The 14,629-nt window shown below is 37.9% G+C and overlaps 1 protein-coding gene across 5 annotated transcripts in view; it reads left to right on the top strand.

Annotated features, from left to right (window-relative positions):
• The window catches only part of RNF168 (ring finger protein 168), a 38,800-nt gene extending 25,425 nt beyond the window's left edge, over window positions 1–13,375 (top strand). For 3 of the 5 annotated variants that reach the window (XM_026495786.4, XM_026495790.4, XM_026495792.4), the window contains 2 exons: window positions 6,947–7,028; window positions 9,343–12,223. In XM_026495786.4, coding sequence (XP_026351571.1) covers window positions 6,947–7,028; window positions 9,343–10,293 — 1,033 coding nt within the window. In that variant the 3' untranslated portion in view covers window positions 10,294–12,223. Of the gene's footprint in view, window positions 1–6,946; window positions 7,029–9,342 lie in introns of all 5 variants that reach the window. The other 2 variants (XM_048215015.2, XM_026495798.4) reach the window with 1 other exon arrangement.
• The last annotated feature ends 1,254 nt before the right edge of the window (window positions 13,376–14,629 follow it).

Here is a 14,629-nt window from a genome sequence, read left to right on the forward strand (position 1 = left end):
AGATAAGGTCTAATCTCTGGAATATATAAAGAATTCTTATGTGACTTAAGACGAACAATCCAATTTCAAAATGAGCAAAGGACATGAATAGACATTTCTCCAATGATGTATATAGGGCCAATAAGCACATGAAAAGATGTCCAGTATCATTAGTCATTAAGGAAATGCAAATCAAAACCACAATTAGCTACCACCTCACATCCACTAGGATGTCTGTAATCCAAAAAGAGGAAAATAACAAATGTTGGCAAAGATTGGAGAAATTGGAATCTTGTACGATTACTGGTGGGAATGTAAAATGGTGCAATCTGATAGTTCCTCAGAAAGTTAAACAGAATTACCATGGGACCCAGCAGTCCCACTCCTACCTATCTACTCAAAAGAATTGAAAACAGGAATTCAAACAAGTATTTGTATATAGATTTTGTGTCAGCACTTCAGATAGCTGAAAGATAGACAAACACAAGTGTCCGTTTGAAGGATTAATGAATAAACAAAATGTGGTATAATCCATACAACAGAATATTACTCAACTCTAGGAAGGAGTGACATACTGATATATGCTATCACATAAATGAGCCTCAGAAACATGCTAAGTGAAAGCCAGACAAAAAGGGTTGCCTTCTATACCATTTTATGTGCAATAGCTAGAGTAGGGAAACCTATAAAGACAGAAAGCAGGTTAGTAGTTGCCGGTGGCCAGGGAGAAGTGGGAATGGGGAGTTACTGCTTAACATACGCATGGTTTCCTTTGGGGGTGATGAAAATGTTTTGAAACTAAATAGAGGTAATGGTTTTACAACTTCATGAATATATTAAAATGCCACTGAATTGTACATTTTAAAATTGTTAATTTTGTGTTATATGGATTTCATCTCTAATTTTATGTTATATGGATTTCATCTCAAATTTAAAATGATTGACAAAAAGACTACTCAAGTGTCTGAAAATTAAGAAAAACTGCTAAGTCAGTCATTGGTTAAAGAAATTTTGATAGAAATAATAGAACTGAAAGTATTATACATCGAAACTTTTGAGAGGTGGCTACAGTGGTATTTAGAAAACCTTAAATGCCGTATCAGAAAAAGGGGGAAAAGGGAGCTGAAAATAAATAAATAATTTAAATAAATTTAAAATAATTTTTCTTGTTCTTTCTCTTTCTTCTTTCTTTCTTTTCCCCTCCCTCCCTTCCTCCCTTCCTCCCTTCCTTTCTCTGGTGGAAGGAGAAAGCACAAGTGCACAAGCAGAGGGAAAGGGAGGGTAAAGAATCCCAAGCAGACTCCACCCTGAGTGCAAAGCCCGATGAGAGGCTCTGTCTCAGGATCCTGAGATCATGACCTGAGCTGAAACCAAGAGTCTGACACTTAACCGACTAAACTACTCAGGTGCCACAAGAATATATTTAAGATGACAATTCCAGGAATACATTGCTGGCTTAATATTAGACAATTATATAATGTTAACCTATTAACTATTAACTTATTAACTGTTTAAATATCAAAAGCATGGGAGTGATAATTCTTAATAAAGTGGGAATAGGAAGAAACTTAACCTGTTAAAGGATATCTACTAGGAAATTTATACCAGATATCATACTTTATGGTAGAAAATTGAAGTCATTCCCATTAAGAACAGGAAAACACAAGGGTGGCCTGCTATTTACCACTTCTGTTCAATGTTGTACTAGAGATTTTAGTCTGCACAGTAAGACAATAAAAGGAAACAAATGATATAAGCTTGAAAAAGAAACCATTGTTATTAGATGTGGAATATAGAAAATACATTGAAAATCTGAGAGTTCAGAGATACATTTTTAAAATCAATGAGTTTACCAGGTTTGGTGGATATAAACTCCGTACAAAAAGTCTGTTGGAAATGAAACTTTAAGATTCAGTTTATTATAGCATTAGAAAATAAAAAGTCCTTAGGGGCGCCTGGGTGGCACAGCGGTTAAGCGTCTGCCTTCGGCTCAGGGCGTGATCCCAGCATTATGGGATCGAGCCCCACATCAGGCTCCTCTGCTGTGAGCCTGCTTCTTCCTCTCCCACTCCCCCTGCTTGTGTTCCCTCTCTCGATGGCTGTCTCTCTCTGTCAAATAAATAAATAAAATCTTAAAAAGAAAAGAAAAGAAAAGAAAAAGTCCTTAGAAATAAATTTACTGCAAAATCTATAAGACCTTGTGGAGAATATTATAAAATTTTATCATATTAAAGAAATGTGCAGGATTCGTGGATTGGAAGATATCTAATATTACAGTAATGCTTAACGTCACATCTCCCCAAACTGATCAACAGATTCAGTGCGATTGAAATCACAATCCTAACCTTTTTTTAAATTTGACATACTGACTTAAAAATTTATATGGAAGAGAAAGGGCTTTCAGATACCACCAGAGAGATAAAATGTGTGGTGGAGAGTTGGATACTTTAAAATAAGTAAGTGTATGTGATGTTTGCACAGGGATAGATAAACAAAATGATTGAGGCAATGTAATAGTTTAGAAGTACAGCAACTTATGCAGCCTTCATGAGGGCTTTGGTGTTTATAAAATATGTCCGCAAATGCCTTGATAACTCCTCCCTTAAACAGACAGAGCCCAATTCTCCACCCCTTGAATATGGGCTGGACTTAAGTATACAAATAGAATTACCTGAAGGGACACTGTACACTTTGGGGACTAAGTTCTAAAAGGCACTCTGACTTTTCTCTTTCGGTTTACTTGCTCCGGAAAATTTAGCTGCCCTGTTGTGAGCAGCCCTATGGAGAGGCCCACGTGGTAAGGAACTGGGGCCTTCTGCCAACAGCCAGTAAAGAAGTGGGACCTCCAGAATAACCTTTGTGAGTGAGTCTTCTTGGAAAGTGATCCTCTAGCCCCAGTCAAGCCTTTAGATAACTGACCAATATCTTCACTAGACCCTAAAGAGGGATCCTAGGCTGGAACCACCCAGCTAAGCTGCTCTGGGATTCCTGACTCTCAGTAACTGTGAGATAATGTTTGTTGTTTTAAGCCACTAAGTTTTGGGGTACTTTGGGTAACCAGTACGGTAGTCATCATTGCTCATCAGTGGGAAAAGGATGAATTTGTCAATAAATGCTGCTGGGACAATTGATATATAAGGAAAAAATGAGCTTGGATGTCTACTCATACTATATATAAAAATTAAGGTGAATGAAAGATCTTATTAAAAAGACAAACTATACTGGGGCATCTGGGTGGCTCAGTCAGTTAAGCAGCTGCCTTCGGCCTCAGGTCATGATCCTAGGGTCCTGGGATCGAGCCCCGGGTCGGGCTTCCCGCTCTCCCTCTCTCTCTCTCTGTCAAATAAATAAATAAACTCTTTGAAAAATAAATAGTAAAAGACAAACTATAAAACTTTAGAAAAATAAAGGAGATTATCTTTGGGGAAGGATTTTTTTTTTTTTTTAGAAGATTTTATTTGTCAGAGAGCAAGCGTGTGTACAAGCAGGGGGAGCAGCAGGCAGAGGGAGAAGCAGGCTCCCCACTGAGCAAGGAGCCCGTTGTGGAATGGGATCCCAGGACCCTGGATCATGATCTGAGCTAAAGGCAGACACTTAACCGACTGAGCCACCGAGGTGTGGGGGGAAGGATATTTTAAAGAGCAAAACATAATTAGATTATAAGATTTTAAATGTTCTTATCAGGACGTCTGGGTTTATCAGTCCCACATCTGGCTCCTTGCTCAGTGGGGAGCCTGCTTCTCCCTCTTCCTGCCACTATCCCTGCTTGTCTCTCTCTCCCTGATAAATAAATAAATGAAATTAAAAAAAAAAAAAACTTCCTTTAAAAAAAATGTTTTTATCAGAATACCTCTAGAGGATAAAATGATGATCTTTTATCTTTAAGAAGGTATTTTAACTTGGGGCACCTGGGTTATTCAGTAGGTTAAGCATCTGACTCTTGATCTCAACTCAGGTCTTGATCTCATGAGTGAGTTCAGGCCCATGTTGGGCTCTACGATGGGTGTGGAGCCTACTTCAAAAAAAAAGAAGAAATTTTAACTTATTTAACTGAAAAAAGGTAACGTACTATTAAAGAAATACCCACCTCTGAGTAAGAAAAAGATCAGTAGAAAAATAGGTAAAAAATTTTGACTTCATAGAAAACAAAACCTAGAAGTTAATATATATTTGAAAAGATATTGAACCTTATTAGTGATTAAGGAAACACAAATTAAAATCACAGTGAGGTAGCATTTCACACTTATCCTATTGGAAAAATTAAGTTTTCTGTCATTATTAAGTGTCCTAGACAATAAGGAGCACTTACATGTTTGGTGGAAGTGTTAAAATGTTGATACTCTAGGGCTCTGGGGTGTAGATGCCAAAGAAGCCCCAGAAGATATCAGGAATGTTCCCAGCAGTGCTATTCATAATAGCAAAGAGCAGAAGCACCCAGATATCCCCAAGTAGAACTGAATACTGTCCAGCAGTCAAAGTGAATCTAGCTGAGGGTAGCATACAGGAATCATGAAAATGGATGAAGAAAAAAGTTGTAGAGTACATGTACTATGATTCCGTTATGTGTGAAGGTCAAAATCATGCGGCACTAAGCAATACATGTTGAGGGATTCAAATGTGTGGTAAAACTGTTTTTAAAAGTAAGAAATAAAAAACTCAGGATAGTCACTGACTCTGAGGTGGGGGACAAAGAGGAGGCCCCATAAAGGATTTTAAAATCAATGATCCTCCCCCCCCACACTTAAACCAGGTGATAAATACAAGGAATTTTATGATAATATAAAGATTTAAAACTTGTAAAAATTGAAACATACATATATTAAAGTGCACTAATCTTAAGTGTAGTTTTGGTGAATTTTTACCTATGTATAAACCATCCTCCAGATTAAGCTACAGAATATTTCCAAAAGGTTCAATGGTGCCTTTTCCCAGTCAGTATCCCCCCCCCCAACCACGATGTATTGTGATTCTTACATATGTTTTGCAGCTATTCTCTTGTAAACTATTTGTTTTCATGAGTTAGGCCTATATATACTCTCTTAGATCTTTAAGACATAAGTGCAAAAAAGGAAATCACAGAAGAATATGATTGTTTTAAAAAAGAGAGAGTGTGTAGGAGTGCCTGGGTGGCACAGCGGTTAAGCGTCTGCCTTCGGCTCAGGGCGTGATCCTGGCGTTCCGGGATCGAGCCCCACATCAGGTTCCTCCGCTGGGAGCCTGCTTCTTCCTCTCCCGCTCCCCCTGCTTGTGTTCCCTCTCTCGCTGGCTGTCTCTATCTCTCAAATAAATAAATAAAATCTTAAAAAGAAAAAAAGATAGTGTGTATGTATAGAAATCATATTTTTAAAAAAATTGGTTACATGTGAAGAAGGAAATAGGCATGGAAAGGGATGGTGGCGTTTATGTTCTTATTTCTATTTACTTGTTTAGAATGAGCATGTATTCATACATTACCCAGTTATCACAAAGAATATTCAGGACAGTTCATAAATCTTTCCTGATTATGTTGAATAAATATCTGGTCACGTTTTGTTCTCTGCTTGTGGATTTCAAAAAAAACAAAAACTATTATGCTGTAGTAATTCTATTTTGGTAACAGTATCCAACCTTGGCAAAAGGGATTTTCTGGCTTTGAAAGAAAATATGTGAGACTAGGTGTGCCTAGGTGGCTCAGTCGGTTAAGCGTCCAACTCTTGATTTGACTCAGGTCATGATCTCAGGGTTGTGGGATTGAGCCACTTGTTCCACAGGCCGGGCTCCATGCTGGGCGTGGAGCCTGCTTAAGATTCTCTCTCTCCCTCTGCCTCTGCCCCTCCCCTCACGTGCACACATGTGTGTGCGTGCACGCTCTCTCTCAAATAAATAAATAAATAAATAAATAAATAAATAAATAAGACTAAACTTGGGCTCCTGTTTTCTCTTATCAATTGAAAAGGTAGTTCTCATACTTACAAGTTTGCAGAGTAAGTATTTAGATTGATTCAACTAAATATGTGGTTTAGATACTCTAATCTATAAGGGGTATTATTTGTTCTTTGTTCTTTATATGACATCTTTGTCTAGATTTTATTATTGTTCCACATACTACTCATTGGTACTTTGGACACAGTGGAACTTAGGGTTTTACTTATTAGTTGCAATCAGATATTTTTCTCTTGTTCTCTTTAATTTTAAAAACAACAGCTAGATACTCCTTGAAAATCACCCAAAGTTACCACCACTTGAAGACAGCCAACTTTTTAGGAGATCTCTGCCATTTTTAAGCATAGTTATATATGTGTTTGGATTTTTTACAGTTTTTTAAGTATACCTACCATCTCATAACCTGTCCTTTTATTCCCATTTTTTTATAACATTTTTCATCATATTGCAAACTTCCATGTTTTCAGTGGTAAACAGCCTAGTAAAGATGCTTAGAAGTTTAGAGGTGCTCTTACACTGATGTATTGATGTATTTGTAGTTCTCTAGGCAGGTAGTTGATACGGAATGTGTATCTAGCAAAGTCTCTATACCAGAGTGGTAGAGAATCTAATCATGAGTGCTTTCCCAATGGTAGACATTAAAACTGTAGAAAACAGCTAGAATTCCTGGCATTGAAAAGAAACATCTCCTTTCTCCTGATTTAAAATGTCATTTCCATTACTTTTGGAAAGACTTTATAGTCTTGCGTTATTTCAGTGCTTATCTACCTTTGAATTTTTTTTGAGAAGTAAGTAGATTTGACTTTTACTTCCTTTTCTGCTGTTTTTCACTAAAATATCAATACTCAGCCTTTTAAGTTTTGGGCTGGAATTAGGCCAGAATACCTGAGACAAGGAGATAGAATACACTCTTTCTGATCAATCAGCCAAGCAGCAGACCAGACAACCTTCACGTAAATAGCTAATCTGGCTTATTATAATTGGTTACATGCCACTTGTCTGTCAAACCATTCAAACTTTGGTAAACTTTTTTTTTTTTTTTAAGGTATTTGTCCCCCAAATCTCAGTTTGGGTCAGCATCACAGCTTGAAATTGTACAAGAAAGCAGGAAGAACTCCATGTTGAAGGTATGTGGACGCTCAAGATGTTCTTAGTACGGCAAGTTTACTAATGCGATCGATTGCTAATACTTACAGTTTCCTGACTTTTTATTTTTAATCACTGTAGTATATGGAATACCCTTTCTTAGTCATCTTAGGCTCACCAAGAGTAGAAATCAACAAACTTCTTCTCTAAAGGGCCAGATAGTAAATATCTTTGTGGCCCTGCGGTCTCTGTCACAACTATTCAACTATGTTGTTTTCGTGTGAAAGCATCCAGACAATATGTAAACAAATACGCTTCTCTTTGACCAAGTAAAACTATTTATAAAATCAAGCAGCAGGCTGAATTTGGTTTATGGGCCATGCTTTGTGGATCCCTGGCTTAGACAATCAAACTCGCAAAACCGAATAGTCTACCCCCGGTACCAGCTTCAGTTTAAGTGAAAATTAGAGGATGAGAAACAGCATGCAAGTAGGGAAGCATCAGGCATGTCTGTGCAGCAGGAGTCTTCACTGTAGGGCTTCTAAGTGACAGCCTGGAAATGAGACAATGCAGGAACTGTGGAAACCACCCTGGCTTAGAAGCCCTGTGCCCCATAAGAGTCAGTTATTTATTGTAACAACCCATGGGTGTAGCTTCCAGGGGTCCTGGGAGGGAACACGCCAGGTCAGAAGAGTTATAAGTCCCTTACAGAAGCCAAGATTTGGTTTCCTATTGGGTGCTTACAGATCACTCATAGTTCTCTTATTATAGATGGAATTCACTGGTGAGGTCATTTTTACCATAAGCTGTGTGGCCTAGTAACACAGGTGACATTGCACCTTTATCGGGTTTCCAGGAAAATGGAACTAGGAAATGTGAGCTGACACCAAGGTTGATTCCTGCAAAGAAGTTTTGTTAACTCTTTATTTACTAAGAGGTTTTAAAACTCAGCTGGGTAGTTTAAAACCTATCATTTAATTGGTGTTTACCATGTGCCAGATTACGTATTATTTTCTTCGGTCTCCATCACAAGCACCAACTCTGTAAGGTAGGTATTCATTCTTGTGCCCATTTTACAGTTAAGAGTTAACTAAGGCGCACGTAGATAAGAGACTTGTACAGGGTCCCTTAAGTAGAGATGCTAGGGGGGAGGATTCAAGTCCAGGTGGTCTGGCTCATACTAGAACTGAGGATGGAAGAGGCCTTGTAGGGTGGGGGTGTTTGTTCTACCCTGGTGTTCATTTTCATAGCAAAACTAGTTAAGTAACCTGGAATTTATCCAGTCCAGACCGATCTGGTTCATAAGAAATGCTATAAGGAATAATAAAGGCAAATCGAAGTAGGTAAAAGAACAGATTTAAGGTCTCTAACAACAAGGAGTAATTTTTGTTCTGAGGCACATTTTCACCAAAGCCTTTCTTAAGGCTTTTCTATGGTCAAAACTAATCCTAGGTCTTTACTTACCTAAGACCTGTAAGTGAAAAGAAAAATATACTGGCAAAGGCAAGGGTTCTTTTTTTTTTTTTTTTTTTTAATTTTCCTCTTCTTTTTCTTTCCTTCCTTCCTTTCTTTTTTTCTCTTTCTTTCTTTTCTTTTTTTTTTTTTTTTTAAAACAAGTGTCCTTAACCTAAGGTCTAGGTCTGTGGTTAGAATCTAGAGAGTACATATGAACTTCAATGGAGGAAAAGATTGAGCTTTACTTTTACCTAACCTGTCACTCCTTTAATTACGAATGTAGACATCAAACCATAATACTGTTAGCAAAAGCTGTGCCCTTGGTCATCAGTGGAAAGCACAGGTTTTTATCATGTTACATTTGTGGCAGGTTTCTTGAAATATTGTTACTCATCCCTTCTTCAGTATTAGACATCCCCCCTAGATCTTACTATTTAATGTATTAATAGATGCACATTACATCAGGAATGACAACATTTTAATAATTGTGTTGCAGTATAAATTATTCCCTTTGTAATCCTATGTACTTATTTTTATATTTTAAAGTATTCAGAAGAGGTCTGTAAGTGTCACCAAAATGCTGAAAGGTAGAGAGTCCATGGCACAAAAAGGGGCTAAAACCTCTGGGCTAAAGGAAGTTCATAAGGTGAAAGAGAGGTCAGGTCCTGGTGCCAGTTTGTGGGTTTTAATCTGTAGGTTTTCATGGGAGTGAAAATGAAGGAATGTCTTAATCTAAATTGGCACACACGATAAAAATACTATTCAGAATTAATATGTGTTATTAGTAGTGATGCTAACTATCTTACAGCGAAAACTCAAGAGTATCACAATAATTAGACTTCTCTATTATGACTTGATGTTTTTCCCATGGCTCACCCGGTCTTTTTCTGTTTTCTACAGGAAACTGATAGTAGTGTTGTAAAGAGCCTTACATGGCAAGATACAGAAATCGAGGAAGATATGCCAACACTTTCTCCACAAATATGCACGGAAATTCAAGAACAAGGTGAAAAGTCTTCAGAGTCACCGATGCCTCAGTTATGTGCCAGCGGTAGAGAATGGTGCCTTGAAGGAAAAGTCAAAATGAGACCGACCAATCATGATAAAGAGTTATGTGTCCTAAATCATGAGGGACCTGAAGCCAGAGTTCCCTGCTCTGGAGAAGCTGCAGTTAAGCCTTGTGGCAAAACAGAGAGTGGGTGCACTCTATCAGGTATGACACAGGTAATTGGGAGTAATACAGGTGAGACAAAAAATGAAGAGTCTTGCCTACCGATCAGTAAAGATGTTTCCAAAAGAAAAAACCCGGACTCTTTGTCTGAAGCAGTCAGGGATCCATGTGTTTCTGCAAAAAGAAGGAAAATGTTCCCCGAAGCTTCCTCAGACCAAGAGGAAACAGAAATCAGCTTTACCCAAAAACTGATAGATTTGGAACGCTTACTTTTTGAGAGACATAAACAAGAAGAACAGGATAGGTTGTTAGCGTTAGAGCTTCAGAAAGAAGTAGATAAAGAACAAAAGAAGCCAAACCGGCAAAAAGGATCCCCAGATGAGTATCATTTACGTCCTACATCTTCACCTCCAGACAAATTGCTAAATAGACAGAGGAAGAATTCCAAAGACAGGAGCTTCAAAAGACAGACTGATGTAGAGCATTCAAAATCTCGGAGAGGCTCAAAAAATGAAAATTGGCAGCCGTCTTTTAAGATCCAGTTGAAACATTCAGTTAATGGGAGAAAGATGCCAAATTCTTCTAGAGATAATTGTGATGTATCTAAAAGTGCTCATTCCCTACAGCCTAGTAAGTCACAGAAAAGTATTTTTCAGATGTTTCAGAGATATACAAAGTAATGCATGGGGAGAAGGAGTGTTTTATAATGTAGTGAAGCTGGATTATGAAGCTCTCTTTTCTATCATAGACTCTTCATAATGGTCACACTCATTGTCTATAAAGGACTGTGTGATTACAAGGGAGGAATATGCAAATGTGTTTCTGCCAAACTCAGTGGTAAGCAGGAGTCCCAACCCTTTGCTTTTTTAATAACTGTGATGTACTAAGTTTGACAATCCTTATGGATATAAAAATGCCTTGGCGAACTCCCAAGAAATCTTCAAGTGCCATTCTGTTTCCCAAAAATGCATGTTTTATGGCCTTTGCTTCCCTTCTTGTCCTGACTAGTAATCAAAGCAAGATAATACTATACCGGGTAGTTAGGAACCCAGGCGGGGTAAGTTTTCTTGCTACTTTGCCATGTATTTGCAGAGCACTTGAAATGCATCTTCCATAACACTAAAGTAATGTAGTTTTCATCTCCACTTCAATTATTTTAACTATTATAGCATTTTCTTCTATTTAAAATGGTTTATGATCAATGTGAAATCAGAAAAATCAGAGTTTCCTGGAAAATTAGGGATTAGTTGACAGGAAACTAGGCTCTTGATGCAAAAGGAGTGAAGAGTTGGGGTGTGGCTCAGTGGGACAGATTGACAGTTTGGAAGTGTTGGAACTAAGAGAGTAATCAGAAACTGGGCCTGGGATGGAGTAGCAGGTGAAGTTTGGTAGAGGGTTCTCCCATCTCTCTTTGCTAAATGACATGGAAAACACTGGGGTTTTATAGCTTTTCACACCATTGTATCTGGTGTCAAATTCAAAATCAATTGCTAAATTGCCTGAAATTTAGGGATTTCACATTTCAATTAATCTGCTATTCCAGGGAAAAAAAATGGGACTTTACTGCAGGAGAGTTAAATATCATAATATCTTTTGTTGTGGGACCTGAGACATAACCATGTGTTACATTACCATTTGTATCGATGTTGACTTTTGTATGTGTTTATGGACAGAAAAAGAAAGTCTGATGCTTGGGTTTTGCCGTCTTACCCCTGAAAGTTAAATCAGAAGGCAGTGATTTCATTTTGTGAAATTTAACTTAGAGACTATTAACCTTTTTTCATTAGTATGAACAACTTTAAGCAAATAGGAGTTTTAACAGCATTTCTGCTGTTCTCTAGTTGTCCATCCTTTTACAGTAAAAATAAAACATCCTAGAGCTAATTGTAGCTTAAATTTGTCAATATTCTTGTACATTACTAAGATTTTTTTACTCCAAATTTTGTAACTGAAATTCTGTTAATCTTTGCACACTTACTGGCATCTATTTCAATATTGATTGGGTAATAATGGGTAAAATTCTGATGCTAATTTAAAATTTAGTTTGCCCTTTCTCAAAAAAAAAATAAAGCGATTGCCCTCTGGGAAATGATTGTGCTGAAATGAAGTCTAGTCAGAAACTAACCAAATTTCTCCCGAATACACTAAAATCTGTCTTCTCATCAAACCAATATTTTTCTAAGAGCAATTTCATGTCACATCTTAGGGTAGACACTGTTGGAACTCCTCAAAAGTTGTATAATTAAATTTTCCTGGAATAGTCCATGACCAAAAAGGGGAAAAAAATAGTGTGACACATACAGGATTTATACATTTAACCACTTAATTGTCTGTGAAGAAGTCTTCCTGACCTTAAGATAAATTTTAATTTCTCTATTAGTTTTTCTGATAGTCCTACTTTATATGCCTTTTCATCAGAAACTAATAAATGTTTGTATCAGTCACTAGAGTGTATTGCTACTTTTTCCACTCATTTTTGTGGAGGGATAAGAGAGTGTTTAACTTCTCGGGGAGCACCATAACTGTGCAGAGGTTGAGAATCTGAAAATTAAAATAATAAAAATTAAAATGGACTATTATATGTATTTTACCACAATTAAAAAATAAAAATTAGCTACATAAAAATAGGAAGTTCTGCATAACAAAAACTACTACCATAATGGAAAATTGGAAGACTTGGCAAACGGCAGGAGGGGTGGGGGGGAGTAGATGCAATTCATCACAAAGAGCCCATTTCCTTTATACAAAGTATCTGCCGATACATTATGAAAATGACTAATAACTCAAAAGGAAAATGAGAAATGTTCCCAAGAAACATAGTTCCCAGGAAAGGAAATACAGATGTCTTTTAAATATGTGAAAAGATGCATAATGTCACTTATACTAATGTTTATACATTTTTCTACCCTTCATATTAGTTAAGACAAACATGCTTTTTTGTTTTGCTTTTGTGTATTTGTGTTTAAATCTTGGCAAGAGTGTGGGGAAATAGGCACTTATCTGTTGGTTGGTATCAAGAGAAAATTTAAAATCCCAATTCCGAATTTGGCAATTCTATCTCTAGGAATTTCCTAAAGCTGTCTTTACATGTGTGTAGAATGACATGTACAGAATATTTTTGTATGGCACTGTTTATAGTAATAATCTTAGAAACAACCTTAATGTCGCATCAATAGATAATAAATGATGGTACGATGAAATACTATATAGCAATTAACAACAAAACCACTTTACTGATATGAAAAGATATATACATGTATTTGCATAAAATGTCTAGAAAGAGAAGCAATAAATGTTGCCAACAGGGAGAGAAACCGTGTGGCTGGGAGATAGGAGTGGAAGCATGACTTTTCACTCTGTTCTTTTCTACTTTCTGAATTTTCAGTCATACTGAATGTATCATCTAGTCAAAATTTAAATGTTTTTAAAATGTTGCAAGATAGGAGCACCTGGGTGGCTCAGTCAGAAGAGCATGGGATTCTTGATCTCAGGGTTGTGAGTTTGAGCACCATGTTGAATATTAGAGATTACTAAAAAAATAAACTTAAAAAAATATATTGCAAGATGGGGCACCTGGGTGGCTCAGCCGTTAAGCGTCTGCCTTTGGCTCAGGTCATGATGCCGGGGTCCTGGGATCGAGCCATGCACCAGGCTCCCTGCTCGGTGGGAAGCCTGCTTCTCCCTTTCCCACTCCCTTGCTTGTGTTCCCTCTCTCGCTGTCTCTCTCTGTCAAATAAATAAATAAAATCTTTAAAATATATATATATATATATATTTTTGCAAGATAAAGGGAGCTTATTAATCTCAGCCTGCACCACTCTGAAGGGTATTTTTTGCCTTTACATTTTAAAAATCATAATTCAGGAAGATTTTTTTCAGTGTGGGAAAAAAATATAGCATTGTGAGTCGATTTGAATCTATTTAGCTTTCAGGTACTATTTTTAAATTACTTGAAAAGCAAGACTTAACGCTTTTCCAGGTAGCACTGCAGCAGGACTACATTCCTGCTGAGAGCAATGAGAAGAGCCAAATAGAAATGTAAAATTGCCAGGGCACTTGGGTGGCTCAGTCTGTTAAGCGTCTGCGTTCAGCTCGGGTCATGATCTCAGGGTCCTGGGATTGAGCCCCGCGTCAGGCTCACTGCTCAGCAGCAAGTCGTCTTCTCCCTCTCCTTCTGTGATCTCTCTCGCTTTAAAAGGGGAAAAAAAAAAGCAAAATTGCCTACCGAAAAGCATCAGGGAGCTACTGAAACAATGAAGACTAAATTCAGGGCTGAGATTTGAGAGAAGAGAGACTTTTGAGAAGTGAACAGATACTTGCAACCAAAAAGTGGTTTTACTGGTAAAACTGGCAGAGCTCTAGGTCTTCTGATGAAGCTGGAATAACAGTATTGAAGACTTGAGGGTCATCAAACACAAGGCCAATTTTCCCGTCAAGGTAATTGCAGAGTTTTGAAACTGCTCAGGGCAGAGACTAAAAGGCTTGAAAACCTCTGAAAAGCAGAGAGTTGTCATCAGGCTCACGCTGCTGAGATAAAAGCATTCATGACCTACCCAGGGAGGGAGCCTGTTGGACACATCAGGACCTCAACCACAAGCCCTAGCAAGGGGTCTGTTAAGTACATCCCAGGGGCCAAATCTGCATGCTGCCTGTTTTTGCAGGGCTTGTGGGCTAAGAACGGTTTTTGTTTGGTTTTTAAGTAGGCTCCAGATCCAGCGTGGAGCCCAGTGCTGGGCTTGAACTCAAGACCCCAAACCTGAGCTGAGATCAAGAGTTGAACACTTGGGGCGCCTGGGTGGCCCAGCGGTTAAGCGTCTGCCTTCGGCTCAGGGCATGATCCCGGCGTTATGGGATCGAGCCCCACATCAGGCTCCTCCGCTATGAGCCTGCTTCTTCCTCTCCCACTCCCCCTGCTTGCGTTCCCTCTCTCGCTGGCTGTCTCTATCTCTATCGAATAAATAAATAAAATCTTTAAAAAAAAAAAAAGAGTTGAACACTTAATGGACTGAACTACTC

This window comes from Ursus arctos, unplaced genomic scaffold (assembly GCF_023065955.2).
Source record: "Ursus arctos isolate Adak ecotype North America unplaced genomic scaffold, UrsArc2.0 scaffold_4, whole genome shotgun sequence".
Taxonomy (NCBI): domain Eukaryota; kingdom Metazoa; phylum Chordata; class Mammalia; order Carnivora; family Ursidae; genus Ursus; species Ursus arctos.